The 25,258-nt window shown below is 67.3% G+C and overlaps 3 protein-coding genes across 4 annotated transcripts; 1 reads left to right on the top strand and 2 right to left on the bottom strand.

Moving 5' to 3' along the window:
• The first annotated feature begins 104 nt into the window (after positions 1 to 104).
• On the top strand, positions 105 to 7,697 carry OCLN (occludin). 2 transcript variants are annotated; one of them, XM_068661578.1, is made up of 8 exons: positions 105 to 251; positions 1,865 to 2,578; positions 3,592 to 3,750; positions 5,723 to 5,889; positions 5,979 to 6,167; positions 6,253 to 6,424; positions 6,797 to 6,838; positions 7,098 to 7,697. In XM_068661578.1, exons 2-8 carry the CDS (start codon positions 1,883 to 1,885, stop codon positions 7,197 to 7,199), a joined length of 1,527 nt encoding a protein of 508 aa, XP_068517679.1. In that variant the 5' UTR covers positions 105 to 251; positions 1,865 to 1,882; the 3' UTR covers positions 7,200 to 7,697. The 2 variants fall into 2 exon arrangements, with proteins under 2 accessions (XP_068517679.1, XP_068517678.1); XM_068661577.1 differs by having other exon boundaries at positions 175 to 251; positions 1,685 to 2,578.
• A 185-nt stretch (positions 7,698 to 7,882) lies between these two features.
• On the bottom strand, positions 7,883 to 15,373 carry NR2F6 (nuclear receptor subfamily 2 group F member 6). The gene is made up of 4 exons (XM_068661591.1): positions 14,886 to 15,373; positions 11,826 to 11,920; positions 9,951 to 10,475; positions 7,883 to 9,404 (listed from the first exon to the last, which is right to left on the bottom strand). The coding sequence occupies exons 1-4, from the start codon at positions 15,137 to 15,139 to the stop codon at positions 9,130 to 9,132; spliced, it is 1,149 nt and encodes a 382-aa protein (XP_068517692.1). The 5' UTR covers positions 15,140 to 15,373; the 3' UTR covers positions 7,883 to 9,129.
• A 4,334-nt stretch (positions 15,374 to 19,707) lies between these two features.
• Positions 19,708 to 24,762, bottom strand: USHBP1 (USH1 protein network component harmonin binding protein 1). The gene is given in 15 exon segments (XM_068661576.1): positions 19,708 to 19,997; positions 20,559 to 20,681; positions 20,758 to 20,849; positions 20,924 to 21,112; positions 21,190 to 21,433; positions 21,516 to 21,651; positions 21,959 to 22,041; positions 22,117 to 22,257; positions 22,363 to 22,415; positions 22,417 to 22,515; positions 22,593 to 22,694; positions 22,780 to 22,977; positions 23,050 to 23,168; positions 23,599 to 23,944; positions 24,125 to 24,762. Coding segments are annotated over 15 exon segments (2,106 nt in total). The 5' UTR covers positions 24,134 to 24,762; the 3' UTR covers positions 19,708 to 19,825.
• Positions 24,763 to 25,258: the final 496 nt, after the last annotated feature.

Raw genomic sequence — 25,258 nt, 5'->3', positions numbered from 1 at the left:
CCCCGCTTTTCTCACTCCACGGAACCGCCGCGCGTGTGAGCTCCCCAAAGCCCCCCCCCAAAATCCCCCGAGCCCCCGAGCCCCCTCCACCACCTCCCCACGGGCGGGGGCCGGGCGGGAGCAGCGGGGCCGCCCCCGGGGCTCCCCCCGGAGGCGGAAACCGGGGCCGGTTCCCTGCAGCGCCCGGCGGCGGCGGTGCCGCTGCTCCCGGCTGCCATTTTACGGGAACAAAGAGGCGGAGGAGCGGCCAGGTAAGGGGCTCCGGGACAAGGACCGGGGGGGCAGGGGGGTGTCCCGGGGGCTCGTTCCCCTCCGCGCACCGGGGGGGGCTCAGGGAGCCCCGGTGGCTCCGTCGGGACCGGAGCGAGCGCGCACGGTTCCCTCCGCGCACCGGGCAGGTGGGAGGCGGCGGCGGCTCCTCCCGGGGCTCCGCGGGAGGTTGGGGGGTGAAGGGGTGGGGGGGCAGACCCCGGGCCCCCCACCTTCAAAAAATTAACAAAAAATCCCAAAAAACAGCGCGGGGACGGCGCTGCCCCCGTCGGGACGCGGACCTCGGGGTTGCGCCCCGGTGGCGGGGAGGGGGCGCGGGAGCCCCGGGTGGGGTGGAGCCGCCCCGGCGCGGAATGGGGGGGTCCCCGGGGGGGTTTTGCAGCTCCCTTTGCTGCTGGGTCTTCCCCCCACGCCAGCCCGGGGCTTTTGGGGATGCGCAGAGCTGGGGGCAGAGTGGAGATACCCCAAAAGAAAGCCGCGGGTACCCCCGGGAGGTCCGCGCTGGGGTCTGGCCGAAGCCCCTGATTTGGGACCACCGTTTTTTGGGGCGTGGGGACGAAGCCCCTCGCCCCCAGCTGGGCACAGACACCCCGGACCCGGTGCCACCTGCCCCCGGCTTGGGTTTCCCACGCAGGGTTCAGGTTCCCCCTCTCTGCATCCCGCTCCGGCGATGCCCGCCGGGGGGGTCCCCGCTGAGCTTTTGGGGTTTTGCCTTTGTGGGGTGGAGAAGGGGGGGCTGTGTGCAGCCCGGGGGTGGTGGAGCAGCGCCAGGAGCTCGGTGGGCTTTGCAGAGCCCCTGCTTTGCCCCCCACCCCAGCCCCCTCGGAGGGGCTCCCCCTCTTCCAGTGGCAGCGTCCTGGCATTTCTCCCTGGCCCTACAAACCCCTCCCGGCGGTGGTTTGGCTCGGAGCGAACTTGTGGGAAAGCAAAACCAGAAGGTGTTTTGGAGAGGCCAACCGCACGCAGGAGGGCAGGAACCTGAGGCAGGGAGCGACTGCAGGGCTGGGGGGAGGCCCTGTTGGGGCGGGGGTCCCGGGCAGGGGGCACCTGGCTCCGCGTGGCAGCTCTCCAGCCCTGGCAGCGAGGAAACGCGTCACCCCCCCTTTGATCTGCCCCAATTTACCACTTTTCACTGCGGTGTTGCTAATGTGCCCTGGATTATTATTATTATTAATTATTATTTTTTAAATCCAACCAGAGCTGCTTACGGAGAAACCCTCAGGGTTAGCGCTAGCCTCGGGGAAGAGCTTTTCTGCCTTAATTAGGGTTTGAAACAATCCAATTCATTCAAGCACCCGCGGTCAGTCGGGTGGCCGGGGCCGGCAGCGCGGGGTCCCCGACGCGGGGCAGGGCTGGGTGTGCGGGGAGATGCCCCCGTGACTCACTCGCCTCCCTTCTCCACCCCACGCCTCAGTTTCCCCGTGAGCAGAGGTGACTCCCGTGGCGTGGCGTGGCGTCGGGCACGGGCGGGCGCTTGTTTACGGTGACAGGAGACCAAAGTCCTCGCGGAGGGCGCGCGGAGACGTGGAAACCCGGCGGTGCCGCGCGCGCCCGCAGCTCCAACCTCCTATATCCCCCCCCCAAACCTCCCCAGGCTCTCCCCACCGCCACCATGTTCAGCAAGAAGTCCTACGACGGCCCCCCCATGAGTTACGGCCCCTCCACGGGCTACGGACCCCCGCCGGGTGATTACGGCTACGACTACGGCGCCCGCTCGCCCCCGCCGGGCTCCTACTACATCGAGGATGCGCCGCAGCACTTCTACAAGTGGAGCTCGCCGCCCGGCGTGGTGAGGATCCTGGAGGCCATCATCATCTTGCTCTGCATTGCCATCTTCGCCTGCGTGGCTTCCACCCTCGCCTGGGACTACGGCTACGGTTTGGGGGCTTTCGGAAGCGGGCTGGGCGGCTACTACGGCTCCGGCTACTACGGCAGCGGGCTGGGCTACAACTACGGGTACGGGGGCTACTACAGCGGGGTCACCAACCCGCGGACGGCCAACGGCTTCATGATAGGCATGGCCGTGCTCTGCTTCCTGGCCCAGTTGGGGCTGCTGGTGGCCAGCATCAGCAAGTCGAGCGGCTCGCGCTCCCGCCGCTTCTACCTGGTGGTCATCGTGGTGTGCGCCGTGCTGGCCTTCGTCATGCTCATCGCCTCCATCGTCTACGTCGTGGGGGTCAACCCCCAGGCGCAGATGACCGGCGGCTACTACTACAGCCCCTTGCTGGCCATGTGCAACCAGGTGTACAGCAGCAGCACTTACCTCAACCAGTACATCTACCACTACTGCACCGTGGACCCCCAGGAGGTGAGTGTGTCCCCCCCGGCCACCTCCGGAACGCCCCCGGTTTTTGGGTCAAAGCCCAAGGTTGTGAGGCTGAGCGAGGTCAGCGCCGCTTATCGCAGCCGGGTGCGGGAAGGAGAGGGTCTGTAAGTGCTCGTGCTGCCCTTGGGCCGGCTGGGAGACGCGGTGTCCTCAACCAGCTGGGACTTTCTGCTCCGTCCTTAATGTTTCGGGAAGTGCCGGGCACCGTTGGGTGCCGGGGAGGGTGCCGGTGCGACCGGCAGAGCTGGGGAGTTTCGGGGAGGGGACGCTCTGCTACCTGGTACTTTGGTCTCCCTGCTCGTAAAAGTGTTTGAGCGAGCCTGGCGTGCCTGCGGGGGGGGGAATTGGGGCAGTGTGTGGCACTGGGGTCAGTGGGGCAGGAGGCAGCGGGATCCCACGACCCAGGGCTCAGCTGCCCCGGGGTTTCGGCTGGGGCCAGTGGGGCTCCTGCGCGGCACTGGGGTGGAACTGGGATGGAACTGGTGCTGCCGGTTCCTGGCTGGCTGGGCTGGCCGTGCCGCATTCCTGCGCCCTGAGCGCAGGCTGAGCGGGGGGAGCCGCGGGCTGCAGGGCTCAGCGGGGCCCTGATCTGTCCCTGCTCGGCCCCAAATTCTGTGCAGCTGCGTGATCTGGCTCGTGGGAACGCAGCGGCACCCCCACGGGCAGGGTCCCTGCTCTCGGGTGCAGGAGCTGGCTCGGGGCCCCAGGTGCCGGGGGGGGGTCACCTCCCTGGGAGCTGTGCTTGTCCCGTCCCCACGAGAAAACCAAATCCTCTTCCACTGCTGGGGCTGGGCCAAAAACTCTCCAAAGCCCAGTGAGCTCCGGGCAGAGGCTGTCCCACTGCCCATCCAAAACTGGGGGTGTTTGGGGGGGGGGGGGCTTCCCATTCAGCCTCAGGGAGGTGTTGGGTGACCAGACCCCCGCTTTGCCCAGACGGGGGCTTCCCAGAGCCTGTCCCCCCCCCTCACCCTCCTCCCTCCCTCCCTCTCCTCCAGGCCGTGGCCATCGTCTGCGGCTTCCTCATCGTCCTCTTGCTCTGCCTCATCTGCTTCTTCGCCCACAAGACGCGGAGCAAGATTTGGAAATACGGCAAGGCCAACATCTTCTGGGACAAGGCGCCGGTGCTGCAGGAGGGCCCCAACGTGGAGGAGTGGGTGAGTCCCGGGGGGCTGCTCCTGGCACTCGGCTGTGCCAAAATGTCCCCGTCCCCAGCCCAGCCTCGTGCCAGGAGCCTCATTCTGCCCGCACCTCGCCGCGGTGTTTGCACACCCCAAACCCTGCAGCCGGGAGCTCCTGGGGCGCGCCGTTATCACCGATAGCGCCAGGCAGCGCCCGGAACCGTGAGGTCCCTCCCTGTCACCCCCTTTATTTTATTTTTTTTTGGGCTTTTTCCACCCGGTTCCGTGCCCCGGCACCACGATGCTTTGGGAACGGAGCGGGACTGGGCGAGCTCGACCTCCCTGAAAGACAAACAGGGTCGGATCAGATGGGCCGGGTGCCAGCAGCGCAGCGCCGAGGCTTCGCGCCCTCTCCCCTTTGTTCGCCCAGCTCCTGCCAGCGCTGGCCGCCGACACGATTCGGTTTCGGTCTCGTCAATCATTAACTCGGCTCCGGGAACGTGGCTCTGGGCTGTGCCACCCAGCCGTGGTCTGGCTCTGTCCCACCAGCCCGGCTCCGTGCGCGCCGTGACGCCCCGGTGTCCCCTGGGTGCTTGGGGGCTGCACCCAGGGAGGGCAGGGGAGGGCCCTGGGGTGCCCCGGCTGCCCCAGGGCTTCGATCCAGGGCTGGGAAATGTGCCCACGTCCTTCAGCACGGCTCCTGGGTGCTGCTGTGCCCTGGATAAGGAGATTCTGACCCCATCCCTGTCCCTGTCCCCATCCCCGTCCCTGTCCCCACCACAACGGGACAGCCCAGACGGCTGCATTGGGGTGCCCAGGTATTGGGGTGCCAAGGGACAGGGCTGTCCCCCAGCAGCACCCCATGGGACAAGAAGTAGCTCACATTGCTCTGAACCATTCCCTGCCACCCCAGAGCCCAGCAAAGCGCTCGGTTTCAAACCCTCAGCCCGGCTCCTTGTGCGCGCACGCACCCCTCCGTGTGTGTACATCCAATATTTGTTTTTCTTTTTGCAAAAACACCTTTGTTCTGGTTTATTTATTTTTGTTAAAAGTCCCTCCCTTGCTAAGCATTTCCTGGCCCGCAGCAGGGCCAGCCCGGCTTGGGGGCAGCCCCTGCACCCCCGGCGGTGTCCCCAGCTCCGCCAGTGTCCCTTGGTGGCACCTGCCAAGCTTTTTGGGGACGCTGTGGCGGGGCAGTATCGATGTGTCAGGGTGTGAAGCCATCCCCGGGACATCTCCTTCCCACTTTATGGTTGAGGCTGAGATAAGGAGGTGACCTTCGAGTGGGCGTGAGCCACCGGCTCCGTCCTGGCGTGGCACGGGGACGTGTCCGTCTCACCTGGGGGCAGGAGGGGCCCTCGCCTGACGGAGTCTTTGTTAGTGGGGGAAAAAGCAGCGGAGAGGAAGCTGCTTTGCCGGCCGGACTTCTCAGCTGACGTCCCCAGGGCCACCACCTCGGCCCCCGGCAGGGACCGGCTTCCGTCCCGGCACAAACAACCCACAAAGGGCAGGAAGGAAGGCGGGGGACGGGATGGGACATCTGCCCAGCCAGCCCCACGTCCTCCCCCAGGAGCCCCGTGTGGCCAGGGCAAACGTCCCCTACGTGGGCAGTGAGCACATGGGGGGGGGCGATGAGGGACCCAGCAGATCCGGGGGGGCTGTCACCTGGGGGTGCAGGAGGGATGCTGGGCACCCCCCGCCACGCGTGCGCCTGTGCCAGAGCGCCCACGGTGGCTCCGTGCGGGGCAGTGCCACCTGCTGTGGGGTCCCACGGGCACGTTCTCCCCCCAAAATACTGCTTCTCCTGCCTGGGGGGGCTCCCCCAGGCCTTGCCTCCCCCCCAGCAGGACATCATTCTGCAGCTCTGCTGGGTCCCCTCCCTATCAGCACCCCAAGCCGGGTCGCAGCGGTCGCACCGGGGTTTCTCCGGCCACGCGGGATGGTGCCAGCGTCCCCGGTGCCCCCGGTGCCACCGTCCCCCCCTCTGAGCACCTCTCGCTGCTCGCAGGTGAAGAACGTGGCAGACGGGGCCAGCGTGCAGGACGAGACGGCCACGCTCGCCTACTCGGAGAAGCCCACCAGCCCCATCAACGCGCCGCCCTACAGCGCGCCCTCCTACAGCTACGCGCCCCCCAACACCGCCTACTACCCCTCCGGGACCTACAGCAGCCGGGGGTGAGCCGGGGTGGGGGGGCACTGCCAGCTGGGTGGGGGGTACCGGGGGCATCTGTTCGCACCGTGCTGATGTCCCCGTGTCCCCGCAGTGACCAGCCAGACCGTGCCACCAGCACCAGCCCCGTGGAGGAGAAGGGGAAGGAGGTGCCCAGCAAAGCGCCTGCACGGCGCGGCCGCAGGCGGCGGCGCAACCCCGAGCTGGACGAGTCGCAGTACGAGACCGACTACACCACGGCCGTGGAGTCCAGCGACGAGCGGGACCAGGACCAGTGGGCCAGGTGAGGGGGGAGCCTCGTGGGGGTCCCCCCAGCCCGTAGCTGACCCCCTACAGGGCCTAACCCTGCCCCTGTCCCTGTCCCGCAGCCTCTACCCCCCCATTGCGTCGGATGGCGCCCGCCAGAAGTACAAGCAGGAGTTTGACACCGACCTCAAGCGCTACAAGCAGCTCTGCGCCGAGATGGACGGCGTCAACGACCGCCTCAACCAGCTCAGCAAGGAGCTCGACAGCATCTCCGAGGACAGCCCCCAGTACCAGGTATGGGCTCGGGGGCGGGGGGGGGCGCCTTGGGGCGGCGGGGATGCCCTGGAGCTTTTGGGGATGCTGCAGGTACTGGGGATGATGCGGAGCTTTTGGGGTGCCGGAGGGCACTGGGGAGGGCGCATAATTTTGGGGATGCTGCAGGGCACTGGGGAGGGCGCATAGCTTTTTGGGGGGGCGCACAGCTTTTGGGGAGGGCACATAGCTTTTGGGGAGGGCGCATAGCTTTTGGTGATGCTACAGTGCACCAGGGATGCTGCATAGCTTTGGGGATGCCAGCTGGTGCTGCGGGGCACTGGGGAGCACTTGTCCCTGCAGGGCACCCCCCTCGGGGCTGCTCATAACCCCCTGTACCCATTTCCTTTGCAGGACGTGGCAGAGGAATACAACCAGCTGAAGGACTTGAAGCGGGTGAGTGCGCAAAGCCCGGGAGCTCTCCGTTCCCACACCCCGGCTGGAATTGGGTTACTCTGGGGGAGGGCAAAAAAAAAAAAGGCACTGCAGGGATGCGCCAGGGGATATCAGGGCAGGCGGTGCTCACCGGGGGTCTGCTCCTTCTCCTCCATCCCCACCCAACCCGTGAGGGGGGGTCAGGCTCGGCGCTGCCCCCCACCCCCCCAAGCTGCCCAAGCCCGTGGGCGCTGACTCCTGCCCTCGTGCTGCTTTTCAGAGCCCCGACTACCAGACCAAGAAGATGGAGACCAAGGCGCTGCGCAACAAACTCTTCCACATCAAGCGCATGGTGAGCGACTACGACAAGGTGCGGGGTTAACCCGCACCACCCCAGGATGCGTGCCGGGGGGGGGCACCACCAGCACCGACCGCAGACTCCTACCGATGCATTTTGTACCTTTTTGTAAAAAAAAAACCAACAAAACCATCCAAAGCGACCCCTGGGCATCGTCCCCAGCCACTGTGAATACCCCCGAGTGCCTTCGCTGGGTGCGTGCCGGGGGGTTGTTCCCCCTCCTTGTGCTGTAAATATGTTTGGGGGGGGGGTCCCGAGCACCCGTCCCCTGGCCTGGGGAGGCGTGAGCAAGCCCCACACCGCCGGGAAGGGCTGGGGGCTGGAGCGGGGTCAGCACCAGCCCGGGGGCACCTCGGGGTGCCAAAATGTGGCCCCAGCCCCCAGGGCAGGATCGTGGCGTGAAGGCAAAGCCCCCCCCCCCCAGGCAGCTGCTAGGTGGGGGCGAGATTTTGTAAGGAACTGGCTGAAACTGTGTAATTTTTACCGTTGTTTGTTTAAATAAACTGTATCTGTTGATTTTAAGTCAGGACCCCCAGACCAGGTACAACCCTCCCCTTCCACGTGTGCGGGGGGGGGGGGGTTTACTCGCCCCGAGGAAGCTTTGGGGTGAAAAACAGCGGGTTTGGGGCTTAATTCACCGCTCAACACCACCTCCCCACCACCCTGGGGGGTTCAGCATCCCCCCCCGTCCAGCACAGCCCCCGGCGTTGTAAGAAACATCTTTATTGACTTCCGTTAATTTGTGTAGTATCATTGAACAAGGATTATATTTTTCAGTGAAATCAACCTAAATGACAACGCCCCCCCCCCGCCTAAAATCCTGCCTCCCTCTGCACAGCACGTACCCCTGAGAAGCAGAGCCTCGCTGCGAGGACCTGGGCGGGGGGGCGGGGACACCCCCCCGGCCCCATTTTGTGTGTCCCCCCCCCCCCGTGCCCTAGTGCCACCGCTTTCCAGACTGATTTTTGGTTCCCCCCCCCAACCCCTTTTCTCACCTGGTCCTGGCTTAAAAATGAGGCACGGGAATAGAGCGAGCGTGGGGGGGGGGGGATGCCCACATCCATCTGTGTTCCCCCCCAACCCTAAATCCATGGAGGGGGGGGTTGAGGCAAAGCACCAAGCAAGCAAGCAGCAGCAGGGAAGGGAAGGCGCTGGAGTGACTGGGGGGGGGTGAGGAAGGGGCTGGGCTGGGTGCAGAGCACCCAAGAAGGACGCCTGTAATTGCACCCACGTCGTGCATGGCGCTGGACCCCCCCATCCAGCCCCCCCATGTCGCCCACCCTGCACCCCGGTGTTGGAGATGCTTCAGTGGAAAATGCGGGGCTGGGGGGGGCGGAACCTGGCCCCAAAAGGGCTGCTCCGAGGTCGGCGCTTCAGTCCTCGAGGCCAGATCTGTCCTGGGAGGGTGCGAAGGGGCTTGGAACGAGCCCCTACCCACGACGGGCAGGATTTTGGGGGGAGGGGGGCACATGCCAGGACCCCTCTGCACAGCCCCCCCCCTGCTCCGAGGCTGCTTCCAGCTCCATCGCCTCCACCCCGACGCCCCCGATCCAGCTCGGGACGGGCAGCAAGAGGCTGGCGGCTCCTTCCCCGGGCCGGATCCTGCCCTACAGAGCCAGGACTGAGCCCTGGGGCTGCCCGGGGTCCTCCCTGCCCCTCGGCGGCCAAATTCTGCTTTGCTTTTTTTGGAGGAAAAGTCCGGCGTCCGCCTGCCTCAAGGAGCGGTACCATTGGGGTCCCCGAGCGCAACGCCACAACCGAGCGGCTTTTGGGGCTCACCCCGGGGGGAGCAACCCCCAGGAGGACAAGTCACAGAGGGAGGGGGGGCTCCAGCAGTTCAGGACCCCAGGGACGGCACCAGCTGCGTCTCCGGAGAGAAATGGGGTTTGGCATCTCAGGGGGTGTCCGGGGCGTCCCCCATCGGGAGCATCCCTGTCTTTTTTTTTTTTGTCCCCTACTGCCCTGTCCCGTAGGGCCAGTTGAAGGTGCTCCCGGACAGCAGCATGTCCCTGATTAGTGTTTCGATGGGCGTCTTCCCCACCAGCCTCATGAAGAAGAGCTGCGAGATGAGGGAGGCGGGCACGGCTCGCAGCGCCGGCAGCCGCAGCAGGAGGCGGCCGAAGCGCTGGGGCTGCGAGGGGTACTGCGAGCGCACGTACTCCGTCAGGGCCACCTGAGCCTTCTCCTGCAGGCTCTCCACGTGCGCCGGGTCCGAGAGGCCGCAGGCATCTGCGGGGGGAATGGAGAGGGGTTAGGGGAGGGTGCTGTGGTCGGAAAACCCCCCCCTGCATCCCCACAGGACCCCCTGCATCCCCACAGGACCCCCTGCATCTCCACGGGACCCCCTGCCCATCCCCATCGGCACCCAGCTCGGCGCACAGCCCCTCACCTGCACCCACCCGAAATGAGGGCACCTCATTGGGATGGGGGCTGCCCCGTCCCAAAGCCATGCTCCACGTGGGGATTGCTCCAAATTTTGCTGCAAGGCTGCAGCTGCTACACGGAGCACGGTGAGCACGCACGGAGCAGCCGACGGGGGGCTCCCCACGCCCGGCAGCGCATGGGGAGATTCGTTTTGCTCGTCCCCGTCACCCCAGGGCAGCTCAGCCCCTCACGAGAAGGATGAGCCAGGATGCTTCAAACCACAGCAGAGAGGTGCTGAGGGTGCAAGGTCCCCCCCCGATGCTCCCTGGTCCCCAAATCCTGATGGAGACGGGATGCAGGCGCTCCCAGCGGGCTCACGGCTGCGCGGGGCGGATGCGGGGCTCGACCTACCCGGCGTGAAGAGCGCGATGGCTTTGAGGCAGCTGTACTCGGCCGAGTCCACCTGCAGCCGGTTGAGCTTCTCCACCTGGTCCTGGAAGATGCGGATCTGGTCCATGAAGGAGACGACGCGGTCGGCGGACATGGGGGAGGCGTGGAAACCGGCGGCGGCCAGCAGCGGGGCCATGTGCAGCGGCAGCGCCGACTGCGCCGCGTTGAGCACGAAGAGCTCGCTCCAGCTGAGCCGCAGCAGGGCCACCTGGTCCGAGACGGGCAGCTCGGGGAAGAAGGGGATGTTGCGAGCCCACTCCACCGTGCTGAAGAGGAGGCGGGCGGCCAGCTCGCAGATGTTGTCGATGCCCATCACGCTGCCCTGCTGCGCGTACTGCGAGCCGTAGCGGGCGGCCGGGTAGGGCTCAGCCCGCAGCAGCTGCGAGATGAGCTCGGACACCGGCTGCCCGTTGAAGTATTCCCCGCTGGGCATGGTGTTGGGGCTGGTGCTGGAGTGCGTGGGGGGGATCCGACCCCGCTGCACGGCTGTGGGGGAAGCAGAGGGGGTGTCTGACCGCGCTGTGCATCCCGCATCCAGCTTCACCCCATCCCTGCCCGGCTCCCGGGGGACCCGTGGGTGCGCCCTGCCCTGCGCAGGGCCGGATCCTGGCACCTCCTGCCCGCAGCCCCGGGCACAACGGGCGGCTTTCAGGTGCTGCAGGAGAGGGAGGCGGCGCGTGCGAGCTGCTGCGCTCATTTATTCAGCACCCCAGAGCTCCACCAGCAGCTCCTTGGCCACAGCCTCCGAGCAGCAGCAGGGCTGGGAAAGCGCCACCGCCCGACCCCGTGCCAGGACCTGGCTGTGCCGTGCCCAAGCGGGCACCTCGCCGGCACTGCGCAACCCCCCCCCTGCCAACGCCGGCTGCGACGGCGCAGGGTGCTTGCTGCCCAAGGTCATTGCATGGCAGCAATCATTTATTTGCAAATAAAACGTCCATCTTGGAAGCGTCGTTAACCCCGGGGCACTCCCCCTCCTAATTGCGTGCAGGGAGAGCCATTTTTCAGCTCCCCCCCTCTCCCATTAGCGCCCACTATTTGCTCAGTCCCTAGTAATTAATTTATGGGCTGTTCATGAGCCACTTAAATGAGAGCTCTAAATCATGCTAAGTGGCAATAATGCCATCTCGACTCCTCTGGAAAGGAGGGAATTACTGTCCTGCTTCCAGTACCCTTCTCCCTGCTCCTTGCGTTAATGCCACCTGCCGCTGAGCAGCCCCAGCACTGCACCGAGCCCCAGCTCGTGCCAGCACCAGGGACACAGCCCCAGGGGTGCACAACCGTGCCAGCAGCAAGGACACGGCCCCCAAGGGTGCACAGCCGGGGCTCAGCACCCTCCAACCCAGCCTGGACCCCTGAAGCCCAAGGGACACGCGGCACCGTGGGTGACGGCGACCCTGAGCTCGCCCCAGGCACGTGCGTGCCACCCTGCTGCTGGCTCTGCTTTGAGCTGAAATCCTTCATTTTCAGGGCAGCTCCACCCGCAGCAGCCTGGGGGGTGTTTGGCCCAAGCCAAGCGGCCGTGCAGCTCTGGCCCCAGCCGCAGCAGCTCCGTTCCCAGCCGACCTCCACCACGCCTGGGGCGCGCGCGGTGGGGTGGCTCCAGGTGTGTCACCTTATCAGCGCGCAGCTTTCCAAACAAACACCACCTGCTCCGCTGGCCCCGAGGGCAAAAAAAGGAGGAAAAAGGGGCAAAAGAGAGAGGCCTGGCCCCTGGCTGACGCTGCAAACAGGGCGAGAGGTTTTTGGAGAGCTGGGTGAGCGCCCGGTGAAGTGGCACGGGGCTGGTGGCCCCGGTGGGTGCCGTCCCCGTCCCCGTCCCCGCGGTGCCGGCGTTACCTTCCTTCCTCATCCCCACGCGGAAGCACTTCTTCAGGCGGCAGTACTGGCATTGGTTGCGGTGGTGCTGGTCGATCTGGCAGTCGCGGTTGGACCTGCAGGGAGGACAGGGCAGAGGTGGCACCAGGCAGCACCGTGACGGCCCCCGCCGGGCTCCTCCGCCACCGCGCCACCGCGCCGGTGCCCTCGGGCACGGCCCCGCAGCCTCCTCCCGGTGCCACGCCGCCCCTGTGCACACACTCACACACACACACACTCACACACTCACCCGCACGCAGATGCTATGGTAACAGAGACCGCGAGCTATTTCCAACAGCAAGGGCTGAGGATTTGTGTTTCCAGCAATGCCCAGGGGTTTGGGAAAGCCGCAGAAGCCCCCGCGGCGCGGGAGGAGCTCCGCAGAGGGAAGAGAAGCGCAGGGCTGGGGGGCTGGGGGCTCCCACCCCCCGGTGATGCCCCCATCACGAGGCAGCTGGCTGGAGGCAGGAGTGGCCCCGGCCGTGCGAGGAATTCCAACTATTTCCTACGGAGCTGCAGGACTGGGCTGCCCCTGCGGGCACAGCTGCTGTGGGGCCGGGTCCTGGGGGCCACCGCTCTGCGCCGGCCACGGGGATGCTCCCCAGTGCTCCCCGAGCAGCCTCAGAGCCTGCAATGGGGTCAGTGCTGGCCCCCCTGGAAATAAATCCTCACCCCGGGCCCTGAACCACGCAGTGGGTTTGCTTGGGCATCGCCAGGGTGAAATTGGGGTAAAAGGGCAGAAAGCTGGGCTGGGCCAGGCTGCCAGGGACATTCCCAAAGCATCGCCGGCGGCTCAGCCCCGTGGCCCTGATCCCAGTGGCCAAGGACCACAGCAGGGCGTGGGTGACAGCGGGCGCTCACGTCCCACCCAGTGGCCGTCGTGGTTTTCGAGGAGGAAAAGGGGTTTTTGATGAATGGGCGATAAAATTAAGCCGTGTGAAGCGAGGGGCAGGAAGGCGCAGGCCGTGCCGCGGGCCGGCAGCAGCTCGGCTCTGCCTGGGAGCCCCGACACGAACATCCTCATTCCGACACGACTCCGGAGGAGAGGCACGCAGGGATTCCCGCGGCGCTCAAACCGGAATTAATTCGCCCTGAACATCACCGCTGCGCTTAACACATTCCGAACGCGCTGCTGATAAAAGTTCTTCCAGGGGAGCAGCGATCGCTCATCACAACGGCAGGTTACATCTTCATCAGCCAGGCGCCGGGCACCGCGGCCGACCCTCCCCAGGGCCAGCGCGGCGGGGGCATGCCTGATCGGCCCCCCCTCGGCCCCACAAAAACCCAAAATAGCCTCGGCTAACGCCGGCGGCTCGTAGCGAGTTTCCCAACCGATCCGCTGCAGCGACCTGGGAAACTGTGAGAACACAAAAGGCGTATACTGTGCTAATTATGTAATTAGAACATGTAATTATTTAGTGCAAGAACTAAACTGAATCCAACTCACTTTTAATATTCAAATTAGAGCAATCTTGGCTCGCTGCTGCTTTTGACTCCTTCGACAAAGCAGATGCCAGGGCTGCCACAGGAGAGCATTGTTCCCTGCCCCTTCAATAGTTGCTGCGCACTTGGAAAACTCCCGACCCTCCGCTGCAGCACCCAGCCGGGGGCCAGACCCCACCTGCAGCAGGCGACCAGCACGGGGCGAGGGCTGGGCTGCTCCCAGCACCTCGGGGTGCTGCGCCCTGCACCCCGAGGTGCACCTGGGACGCAGCCCTCCTGCCCCGGGGAGCCCTGATTTTGCGCCCCCTTTGTTTCCCCTGAAATTGGGGACCTGGCGTTTCTCATAAAGCCATCCGTGCGCCCCGTTTCCAAACACCTCACCCCATGCGGCAGCTCGTGATGGAGGAATCGGGTACCTCTCGTCCTGCCGATCGGCTGGGGAAACTGAGGCAGCGCCGGGGAGGATGCGTGCACCGTTCTGTGGGTGCCACGCCACCGGTGCCGGAGCAGGGATGTGGGGGAGGACGAATCTAGGCCGCCCAAATGAGAGCGAGGAGGCTCGGAGACGGCCACCGCCGCGGGAGCACCGCTGCCCTGCTCCTTTCGGTGCCATCCCCGCACCGTGCGGCGAAGGTCGGAGCCGGCAGCCTCTCGGGTGGGGAGAAAGCGGGGCACCCATGGGGTGCCGTCCTCTCCGCATCCACCTGGGTCAGCAAACACCGCTGGAAGCACCCGCACGTGCCGCGGGGTCCTGCCCTGTGCGTGCGCCCCGTGCGCACGGTTGTGCTGCCAAAAACCCCAATCCCCGTCCCGGCAGCCCTGCGCATCCACGAGCCCACCGGGAGCTCTGGAGTTATCTCCAGCTCCCAACTTTGCGTGGGCTGAGGGGCTCGTCCAGGATCACATCCCCTGGGCCCGGCACCATCATTTCACAAGGGCAGCGCAGGATCAGCGCCCTGCAGCGCGCCAGGCCCTCGACACCTCCGGTTAAAATTATCCCCTGGTGCTGTTCTCAGGGTAGCGCGGCCGTGCCCGGGCTGACTCACACGCAGCCTCGGCGCATTTTCAGGCTGAAATGGCAATTAATGCTGGAGCACAGCCGGGGCGGTGACGACGACCCACTGTGCCACCGGTTCTGGGGACGGAGCGGGCAGCGACACCCATCCCTGGGGGGGGGGGGGGCTGGGGGTGCTTCTATGGGGTGCGGAGCGCGGGAGGACCCCGAGATGCAGCGGGGCCAGAACGGGGCCACTGCACGGCCACGGCGGGGCCACCAGCAGCGCGGCACGGGGGTGGCGGAGCAGCCATCACTGAGCTGCACCGGGGCCACCGCAGAGCCACAGCGGGGCCACCGCCGAGCTGCACCACGGCCACCACCAAGCCATACTGGGGCCACCACCGAGCCATCCTGGGGCCACCACCGAGCCATCCTGGGGCCAGCGCTGAGCTGCACCAGGGCCACCTCCAAGCCCTAGCGTGGCCACCGCGGAGCCGCAGCGGTGCCACCGCTCGTGCCACGAGCGCACCACGGCACAACCACCCCGGGAAAAGGGGTGAGGGTCCCCCCCAGCCCCACCACCACCCCCCCCCAGCCCCTACCTGCAGGTGTAGCTGAGGTTCCTGCGGATGCTGCGCTTGAAGAAGCTCTTGCAGCCCTCGCAGGTGAAGACGCCGTAGTGCTTGCCGCTCGACTTGTCCCCGCACACCACGCAGTCCACGGGCGCCCCGGCCCGCTCCTCCTCGCCGTGCTCCGCGTCGCTGCCGCCGCCCGCCGGGGACGCCGCCTCCTCCCCTCCACCGCCGCCGCCGCCGCCGCCGTTGGGCTCGCCCCAGCCGCCGGCCACCATGGCCATGGCTCCGCGGCCCCGGGGGCTCAGCACCGGCCCCGCCGCCGCATGGAGCGAGTTGAGCAAGTTGCTTTTTTTTTTTCTGTTTTTTTTTTGGTTATTTTTTTTCCCTTTTTTTTTTTTTTTTTTTTTTTTTCCTAGGGGGGGCAGGCGGATGGGGGCCGGTTCCCTATGGATAGATTTTTTTTTTTGGGTTGTTTTGTTGTCTTGTTTTTTTGTTTTTTTTTTTCCCTCCCTACCCCCCCCCCCCCCCCACTACCCACCCACACACGCACTCCCGCAGCCCCGCTTCTTAACGGGGGGGCCCCGCGCAAACTTTGCGGCGGCGGGAGCGGGGCGCGGCGCCGCGCATCCCCCCCCCCACCTCTCCCCCCCACCGGCGGGGCTCAGCGGCTCCGGGCTCGGCGGCCCCCCCGGGGCTCCGCCGCATGCGGTGGGGGGGGCGCCGCCTCCTCCTCCTCCTCCTCCTCCTCCTCCTCCTCCCGCTGCCCGCTGCCCCCGCTCCGGCGGCTCCGCTCCTGCTCCGCGGCACCGGCAGGGATGGAGACGCCGCTTTCCCAGCCGGGCCCCCCCTGCCCCTACGGGCCCCGCCGCCGCCGCCGAGGCTGCATGCAGCCCGGTCCGGCGGGACCCGCTCCGCCGAGCCCCGGGCTCTCCCCGCCTCCCGCGAAAGAGCAAAGTTCAGCCGCTGCCGCGGTGGCCGCCCTGGATGCTCCTCCCCGTCCTCCTCCCCTTCCGCTCGCCGCCCGCCGGGTCCTGCCCCGCCAGCGCCCCCCCAAACCCTTTGCCGGTCACCCCCGGGTCCCCCCCCGTGCTCCGCTCCCGGTCCCGGGCACCGCCGGGTCCCCCCCGAGGTCCCCGCGCACGGAGCCGGCAGCGGAGCCGCAGCCGCGCAAGGGCGCACGGAGCCTGCCACGGATGTGGCCGTGCCACGCTGGAGGGGACACGTTTGTCCCCGGCTGGACAAGGGGGGGGCACGGGGGGGTGGCCTCCCCAGAGCCCTTCGCTGCCCTCCTTGGGGTTGAGGCTTGGCAGCGCCCGGCACTGCTGCACCAAGCGGGGGGCGCGGGGACGCGCCGGAGCCCCCCGTGCTGCAGCCCAGCGCTCCGTCCCCATGCGCTGCCTGGTGCTGTGCCAGGACCCCCGGGGGGGTCACAAGGAGCTGGAGGCACCCTGGGGTGGATGCACCCTTGGGGACGGGCAGGATGGAGCCAAAACCCGCGGGCACGGCTCGGTCACGGGGCGGTGACATGGGGCAGGGCACGGGCACGGGGACGGGGTGCGGGGGCTCCGGTGGCATCGGGGGGGTCCTCGGGCACGAGCTGGCCTCGTGAAGCCCACCAAAGCCATTTGTGAGTTGGTTAATTAAGCCAGGCCTAGGTGGGCTCATCAGCTGGCACCGCGAGGGCCGGGTGGGCCAGGGTGCCCGCAGCGCCCGCGTGCCGCCGCCCGGTTAATTATTAACGAAGGAATAAACTGTGTGGAAAGGTGGTTGACCCGGGAACAGCCCCGTGCTATCGCTGCGCCTTCGCCTTTCACCTTGGGGCCAAACTCTCCCGGTGATGCCACCGCGGTGGCCCCGGTGTCTCCCGGCACCTTTCACCTTGGCTTGGGGAGAAAGTCCATAGGGAAGGGCATGGGGCCGGGGGAGGGGGGGGCTGCCCCCACGGGGGACCCCTAGGCAGGGCGAGGGGGTGGAGGTGGGGATGGGGTGGGGGGGACACGTGGGGAGGGCTGCGGGTGAGCGCTGCTGGCACCGCCGCGTGCCGCCGGCCTTGGCATTCCCAGCCCATGCGCCGGGGCCGGCTCCTCGGTCGGGGTGGCTGCTGCTGCTGCTGAAGGGAAGGCGAAGCAAAAGCAGGCTGGAAAAGAAGGAAATAAATAAATAAAGCGGAGCGCTAAGGCCACGGAGCAGCAGAGGGAGATGGATTACAGCTCCGGCCATAAATAAAACCTCCATTTCCTCTTGTCTGGAGGGATCCGTGCTCACGCGGTACCTGCGAGCGCGGCTGTGCCGAGGTGCCCGGGAGCTCAGGCAGGGCAAGGGGGTGGCCACGGGCAGGGGGCGATGGCACGGGATTGAGGAGGGGAGGGCTGCTGAGCCCCACAACCGGGCAGGATGGGGCCAGGCCGGGCTGGGGGTTGCTGCTGGGGGGCACCGGGGGGCAACGCCGGCCCCAGCCCGGCCGAGGGGGCGAAGCGGGGCGGTCGCCCCCACCTGCAGCCGGCCCCGCGGCTCCTTTCTCCTCTGTCAGGCTGTGATTTATGGCCCTTTCCCTGCCTCTCCCCCTCCTCCTCCTCGCCCCCTGCAAAAAAAAAAAAAAAAAAAAAAATAATAATCCAGGAACAAAGGAGGAAATTGGATCTTCTCCCCCGCGTGGCTGCCGGCCCCGCCATGGGAGCCGTGTTTGTTTTGACGTCGGTGTCCAGTGGGCGAAGGCGTTTGATCTCCGGAGGAATTCCTCCTTCCTCGCGCTGCTCCACTGCCTCTCCCGCACAAAAGGGCCCCCGCGGGGTCGGGGCTGCCTCTGGGCTTCGTGGGGCTGCCCGTGCGCTCTGTGCCGCCCCGCGTGGGCTCGCCGAGGGTCCCGGCTGGCGGAGGCACCCAGCGGCACGACCCCTGCCCTCCTGCAGCCTTCGAGCCGGAGGATGAGGAAGCGAACGGTGCCAAAATGGCAGGGCTGGGCTTGCAGCCACATGGGGGCTGACATCGCCGGGGGGCTGGGGGCCAACGCCGCCAGCCCCGACCCGTTTGCCTGCGCCCCATTTAGCTCCAGGCTGCGGGGCAGCCGTGCCCCCTGCCACCAGCAGCAGCGCTTCCCAGGGGCTTTGGTGGGACGGATGCCCCTATTTTTTGGGATTGATGCCCTTGTAGGGACAGCCCCCCCCATCTGCCTGCCTTTCTGCCTGCCTTTCCGTCCTCCCAGGGTCTGGGAACCCAAAGGAGACCCCCACAGGGTGCGCACAGCCCCCCACATTCAGAACCGCGACGTTTTAGCTCAATCCCTTGATTTTCAGCCCAACTCCTGGCTGTGTTTCCCCATTCCGGGGCTGGTTTCCCCTTCGGGCCACCCATGCCAGGCAGGATCTGGCCCCGCTCCTCCCCGGAGCTGTTTGCAGAGCCCGGGCGATCCCAGGCGGAGGGCGTGCGGCTCCTTATCGCCGCGTTCCCGGGGCCGGATCCTGCGTGCGGGCATGTGCGTGCGTGCCGAGGGCGTGCGAGCTGCTCGGGGAGGTGAAGGACAAAGGGAACCGGGGCGGCCGTGCCGTGCTGGGTGTGTGTGTGTGGGGGGGGAGCCTGCACCCCACTGCTGCTTCCCGGGGTGCCCAGGGCTTTGGTGTCGATGCTGCGGGGTGCCAAGCCGTGCCGTGCCGTGCCGTGCCGTGCCGTGCCGTGCCGTGCCGTGCCGTGCCGTGCCAGCAGCCCCTTGGCAGAGGCTCATGGTGTGCCCATTTTTTTTTTTGGGGGGGTCTCCGCAGCCAGGACTGGGGTTTTGGTGGCTCTGTCTGGGCTCCCCCCCCCCCCCATCCCCTCCCCAGCACCCAGGGACTTGAAAGCCGCCCCGGCCGCCCCGGCCCTTTCATGCGGCTCTCGGTGAAGCCTGACCCCGCGCACAAAGCCCCCAGGAGCCCATTTGAATCTGAAAAGGGGTCTGAGCACAGAGCCCTGACCTTCAACCCGCGGGTCAGCCCGTCCACGCCACCGCCACCGCTACCGGGACCCCCCCCCGGACCCCCCGATGAGCCTGGCCAGACCTGGCCGAGCCTGAAGCCCTGTGACCCCCGGGCCTGCAGCCCTATTGTGCACCCCATGGCCCTGTTGTGCACCCCACAGCCCTGTTGTGCACCCCAATAGCCCTGTTGGTCACCCCCACAACCCTGTTTTGCGCCCCCAAAGCCCTATTTTGCACCCCACAGCCCTGTTGTGCACCCCACAGCCCTGTTGTGCGCCCCATACCCTTGCCGTGCACCCTGACACCGCAGCCCTACAGCCCTGCCCCACAGCCCCGTTCCGTGGCCCCGCAGCCCTCCCTGTCTGCCCTCTCCATCTGGATATCGACCCGCTGAGCCTTGAACTCCGCTGCGGCACCTCCCCGGGGAGCCGCAGCCCTGCTCGTGGCCCAGCTGTAGCTCCGTGCCTCAGTTTCCCCGACACCCCACAGCACATCTGTGCCCTGGGCCGCCCCCCCAGCCCCCTGCACCCTCACCCCATTGACCCCCACTCTCCCTAATCCTGCCCCACACTCGCCCTAATCCTGCCCCACCGCCGCCCCATTGCACCGGGGGCTGCTCAGCCCTGTTCCCCCCCCCCGGCAGCCCCCAGCCCAGCCTCGCTGCCGGCCCCCCCCGCGACGCGCGGCTGCCCCCGGTGCGGGGTCACTGCTCCTCTTCCCTCCTGAATATGCATGGGGCCCTCCCGCCACGGCCACCGCCGTCACCTTTGATCCCACGTCAGGGATAACGAAACGGCTTCATCTGTGCCGCGAGACCGGGGAGGGGGGGGCTACAGAGGGGTTGGGGGGGGGCACAGCTTTTGTTGCTGGGCTGAGCTGAGCCCCGGGTCCATCCCAAAGCCCCCCATCGATCCCCAGTCCGGCTGAGCCACAGCCATGAGCATTATTGGTTTATTCGGTTTATTCTTCTCATGGGTCCGTCCCGGCCCCATCTCACAGGGGGGCCGGGGGGGGCACCCTAAATGCAGGTCTCGCTGCCAGCCAGGCGCTGCTCCAGGGCCTGCAGCCGTCGGGCCAGCGCCTGCACCCTCTGGGCGTGCTGCTGCCGCACGGCGCCCGCCTGCGCCTCCAGGCGCCGCAGCTGGGCCCCCTGCTTCTGCCGGGCTCCGCGGTATGCCAGCGCCAGCGCCCTGCGGGCACAGCGTCACCACGGGGCACGGGGACAGGGCTTTTGGGGCAGGGACTGCGATTTTGGGGTGTGCACAAAGGGATTGTGCTTTTTGGGTGCGCACAAAGGGGTTGAGGTTTTTGGGGTGCGCACGAAGGGGTGGTAGTTTTGGGGAGCGCATGGAGGGGAGTTGGTTTTGGATGCACGTAAAGGGACTGCGGTTTTGGGGTGCACAAAAAGGGACGGCGGTTTTGGGGCTGTACTGTCGAGGTGTGCAGGAATGGGGTGCTATTTTGGGGGGTGTGGGGAGGGGCTCTGAGCTTTTGGGATGTGCAAGAAGGGGCCGCACTTTTGGAAAGCATAAAAGAGGGTGGTGATTTCGGGGTGTGCACAAAGCAACAGCACTTTTGGGGTGTGCAGTAAGGGACCGCGCTTTTGGGCTGGGCATGAAGCAAGAAAGCTTTTGGGGCATGCAGGGGGGGTGTGCACCGAAGCCATGCAGGCAGGTTCTGCGTTTTGGGGACGTGTAGGGGCACCGTGCACCCGCTGCGTGCCGAGCACTGACCGGGCACCCCGTGCCCACCTGTGAGCGTGGAAGAAGTCTCCGGTGATGGTGACGTACTGCTCCTGCTGCGCGCGGCTGGCGGCACTGCTCTGCTCCAGGGACAGCACCAGGGCCCGTGCCCGGGCGTGCAGCTCCTCGATGCTGGGGGACACGCTCGTGGCAGAGCCTGGCACGGTGCCGTGGCACACGCGGGGCTCCCGGTGCTGAGGTTCCTTACCGGGCCTGGGCACGGAGCAGCTCTTGCCGTGTCCTCTCCGGGTCCGTGGGGTGCTTGGGTGCTGCAGCTCCAATTCGGGTGGCCTGGGCATCCTGTGGAGCCCCCCTGGGGATCAGCACCCCCAGCGAGCCCATGGCATTGGGGAGCAGAGCCAGGGCAGCCTCACCTCCTCGCTGCTGCTGCTGCTGGAGCTGCTGGGGGGGCTGGGGGAGCCCCCGCCTCGCTCCCTCTCCAGGTGCTGCAGCACCAGGCGCAGCGCAGCCTCCCGCGGACCCTGCGCCGCCGCCAGCACCCCCAGGCCCCTCTTCTCCTTCTCCACCAGCTGCAGCCGCGTCTTCAGCTCGGCCATGGCCTCCTAGCAGGGCAGCGCCATCACCTTTTATCCATGCAGAGCCGGGGGGGGGGCTCCACGCGCCCCCTCCTCATCCTCACCTTGAGCAGCGCCAGGTCCCGCAGCAGCTCCTCCTTCTCCGGCCGCCGCCAGCCGGGCAGCAGAGCCCGAGCGTCGCTCAGAGCCCGCTCGGCACGGGCACGGGCGTCCTCGCCGCGGCGGGTGAGGGCGCGGGTGGGCGCGGGGGCGTCACGCAGGGACCCCTGCACGGCCGCCTGCTCGGCGCGCAGCCGGCGGATGGACTCCCGCAGGGCCCCCTCCTCCGTCCCCTGGGACACCGGGGAGCTGCGGGGACGGGGACGTGGTGGCACCGAGGTGCTGGGCACGGTGTGGGGTCACCACCCAACCTCGTGCCCCCCCCCGGTACCTCTGCAGCCCGGGGCAGGCGCTGGCCCCGCTCTCCTCCTGGCCGTCCGGGTCCGCTCGGTGTGGGAGCTGCGGCCCCTGTGGGGGCTCAGGACTGGACCCAGACCCCTGCTCCGGGCTCTGCTGCCTTGCTGCTCCTGGGCACGGGGCAGGAGGCCTCACAGCGGGGCTGTGCTGGGGACCGGGACCCCCAGCACCCTCTGTGCACCCCCCCAAATCCCACCTGTATCCCCCCTGCACCCCCCTGAATCCCTCCTGCACCCCCCTGCACCCCCTCCATCCCCCAGCACCCCGAGCATCCCCCAGTGTGTCCCCCGTCCCCCAGCAGCACCCCCCCAAGATCCCCTAATATCCCCCCCATATCCCTCGTGCACCCTCCCTGCACCCCCCCGAGGTCCCCCAGCACCCCCCTGCATCCCGTACCCCCCCGGAGCTTCCACTCACCACCTCCGGGACCGTCCCCTCCCCTGCCCAGCTTCGCCCACGCCTGGTGGAGCAGAGCAGCGTAGGTGTCCTCGCAGCGCTCGCTGCACACAGAGGGGCTCAGCACCGCGCCGTGCCTGCCCCCAGCCCTGTCCCCGTCCCCCCCCCGTGCCCCCCACCTGCAGTGCAGGGCCAGGCGCAGCGCGCTGCTGCGGGACTCGTGCTGCCCCAGCAGCATGCTGAGCCGCTCCGAGTCGCTCTTGCAGTCCCGCAGGGCGCCCACCAGCTCCTGGTTCACCTCCTTCAGCCTCTCCACGCACCTGGGCGCCACCGCTCAGCCCCGTGCCGCGGTTTCTCCACCGGCGGGGGCTCAGCGGATCCTGGGGCTCGAGGTTTTTTTTTTTTTTTTTGGGGGGGGGTCTCACCTTTGCAGCTGCTGCATCCGATCCTCCAGCTCCTGCTCGGCACCCTCCGAGGGCTGGGGGGGAGAGCGGGCTGTGGGGCTGGGTGCCGTGGGTGCTGTGGGTGCTGTGGGTGCTGTGGGTGCCGTCGAAGCTCAGGAGGCGCGAGGGCAGGTCCTGCAGAGGGGAGAGGCAGCGCCTGGTGCCAGGGCAGCAGGATCCCACCCTTGGAGCCACCCCAACCCTGCACTCACCTGGGGTTCCCCCAGTCCCGGGGTGCTGCCGAGCCCCACGGTCCCGCTGCCGGCACCGTCCGGCTCCTCCAGCCTTGCCAGAGCCTCCTGCAGCTCCCGGACCTGCGCCGAGCACCGAGCTGAGCCCTGGGGGCCAAACCGGGGGGCTCCCCTCATTTGGCACCCCCAACCCCGCCCCGGCACCCACCTTCCCCTGCAGCCGATCGCGCTCCCCCTGCAGCACCCGCAGCGAGGCCGTGGCTCGGCTCAGCTCCTCGTCACGGTGCCCCAGGGCTGCCCGCAGCGCCGTGTTCCTCGCCACCGCATCCAGCAGCCCCTCGCCCTGCTCCGGGCTCCCCCACGCCTCCGGCAGAGCCCCCGCCGCCTGCTCCAGCTCCTCCAGGCTCTGGGGGCACGAGGCCGGTCGGGCAGTGCCCATCCCCTTGGGTTTGGGGCTGCCCGTGCCGCCCTGCCTCACCTTGGCCGCTCGCGCCCACTCCGCCGGCGGGGCCGGGGCTCGGCGGTGCCGGGAGAAGACGGCGCGCTCCAGAGAGCTCACGGCGTGCTGCAGGTCGGCAAAGAGGTCGGGGCCGTGGGCTGGGGAGAGGGAGCGGGGAGGGGGTCAGGTGCTGGCATGGCACGGCACGGTGCTGTGGGGCACGGCACGGTGCTATATGGCACGGCATGGTGCTGTATGGCATGACACAATGCTATATGGCATGGCACAGTGCTGTGAGGCATGGCATGGTGCTATATGGCACAGCATGGTGCTATGAGGCACGGCATGGTGCTGTATGGCATGACACAATGCTATATGGCACGGCACGGTGCTGTGAGGCATGGCATGGTGCTGCATGATATGGTGCTGTATGGCACAGCACGGTGTTATATGGCATGGCACAGTGCTACAAGGCATGGCACAAAGCTATATGGCATGGCATGATGCTGTATGGCACAGCAAGGTGCTATATGGCATGGCATGATGCTATATGGCACGGCACGGTGCCGCAGCGCACAAAGCACCCACCTTCCAGACCAGCTCCAGCACCGCGCGTGCCATCGAGCTCCCGAGGCTGCTGCGTCTCGGCGGGGAGGATGCTGGTGCCCCCCAAACCCTCCTCCTCCTCCTCCTCCCTGCAGGGCAGTGAGGCCAGGGGCTGGCTGTGGCCGGGTGCCACCGGTGCCGGTGCCGCCGCGTGCCCGTAGCTGCCGGGGCGGCGCTGCAGCTGCTCGGCGCGGTGCTGCAGCCGGGCCACGGAGGCCAGCAGGCGGGCGATGTGCTCCTCGTGGGGTGGCACGTCCTGGGTGTCCTCCCCCGTGGCCTCGTCCTCATCCTCATCCTCGTCCTCGTCCACCCGCTGGCCTGGCAGGGGCTGCGGGGAGCAGAGGGTCTGCGGGGGGTGCCCTGGGGAGCACCAGGGGTGGTGCAGAAGGGGGACGAGCGGGTGCTTGGGGTGCAGAGGGGCCGCCACCCGCCGTGCTTCACCCAGGATGGGGACGAGGGATGAGTTTTGGGGACGGCCACCCAGCACCCCCAGGGACACCCCACTTGCCTCGTCCATCCCGGCCCGACTCCTGCCCCCTCAGCCCGGCCCCACAGCTCGGCCCCGCACCGTGGCCGGATCCAGGCACGTCCGGGCTGCCGGCGGGGGCCCCGTGGGGCCACCCCAGGTCTTGCCCATTCCTTGTTCCTGCCGAGATTTCCTCTTCCTCAGGAGCCCCGGCGCAGCCTCCCACGCTTAACCGTTGCGCTGCCCTGCGCCGGGTGATGGAGGTGTCTTGGGGGGGGCTCTGTAGGAGCCGGGCACCCCAACACCATCCCTAGAGCCCTGCTCTGCCCCACGGCACCCCAGCCCCATGCCAGACCCTCCCCATACACCTGGGTGCTCGTGCACCCCGCCAAGAGCACGCACCCAGCATTGCGCCCTTGCACAACCCCCAAAGTTTGGGGTTGCAGAGGGGCACACGAACATTTGGGGTGCTGGGGGGGCACAGCACGGGGTGCTGGGGTGTGCAGGGCCAGGAGGGAGCCCGCTCAGGGCAGGCAGGTGCTGGGTGATGGTGCACGGGGTGCAAAGGGGCAGCGCACGGGCAGTTAGGGTGCAGAGGGATGGTGTGTGGGTGCGGGAGGTTGTGCATGGGTGTTTGGGGTGCAGGGGGCATTGCAGGGGTGCAGGGGGTGTTGTATGGATGCAGGGGGGTTGCATGGGTGCAAGAGGATGTGCATGGGTGTTTGGGCTGCAGGGGGCGTTGCATGGGTGCAGGGGGTGCAGGGGCCATTGCATGGGTTTTTGGGGTGCAGAGGGATGGTGCATGGGTGCAGGTTTGTGCATGGGGTGTTTGGGGTGCAGGGGCCATTGCATGGGTGCGGGGGGGCATTGCATGGGTGCAGAAGGTTGTGAATGGGTTTTTGGGGTGCAGGGGGTGTTGCATGGGTGCAGGGGGTGTTGCATGAGTGTTTGGGGTGCAGGGACCATTGCATGGGTGCAGAAGGTTGTGAATGGGTTTTTGGGGTGCAGGGGGTTGTGAATGTTTTTTTGGGGTGCAGGGGGCGTTGCATGGGTGCAGGGGGTCGTGCATGGGTTTTTGGGGTGCAGGGGGGGTTGCATGAGTGCAGGGGGCATTGCATAGGTGTTCAGGGTGCAGAGGGATGGTGCATGGGTGCAGGAGGTTTGTGCATGGGGTGT

This window comes from Anas acuta, chromosome 26 (genome assembly GCF_963932015.1).
Source record: "Anas acuta chromosome 26, bAnaAcu1.1, whole genome shotgun sequence".
NCBI classification, from domain to species: domain Eukaryota; kingdom Metazoa; phylum Chordata; class Aves; order Anseriformes; family Anatidae; genus Anas; species Anas acuta.
The sequence above is the reverse complement of the archived record's forward strand: the minus strand, read 5'-3'. Positions and strand labels throughout refer to the sequence as shown.

Excerpts from the sequence above, each read along its gene's own strand:
- NR2F6 (XM_068661591.1), bottom strand. The coding sequence starts at position 15,139 with ATGGCCATGGTGGCCGGCGGCTGGGGCGAGCCCAACGGCGGCGGCGGC. Across the intron at positions 11,921-14,885 it reads AACCTCAGCTACACCTGCAG|GTCCAACCGCGACTGCCAGA; the intron begins GTAGGGGCTGGG and ends TCCTCCCTGCAG. Across the intron at positions 9,405-9,950 it reads CATCGCGCTCTTCACGCCGG|ATGCCTGCGGCCTCTCGGAC; the intron begins GTAGGTCGAGCC and ends TTCCCCCCGCAG.
- OCLN (XM_068661578.1), top strand. The coding sequence starts at position 1,883 with ATGTTCAGCAAGAAGTCCTACGACGGCCCCCCCATGAGTTACGGCCCC. Across the intron at positions 3,751-5,722 it reads GCCCCAACGTGGAGGAGTGG|GTGAAGAACGTGGCAGACGG; the intron begins GTGAGTCCCGGG and ends CGCTGCTCGCAG. Across the intron at positions 6,425-6,796 it reads AGGACAGCCCCCAGTACCAG|GACGTGGCAGAGGAATACAA; the intron begins GTATGGGCTCGG and ends TTTCCTTTGCAG.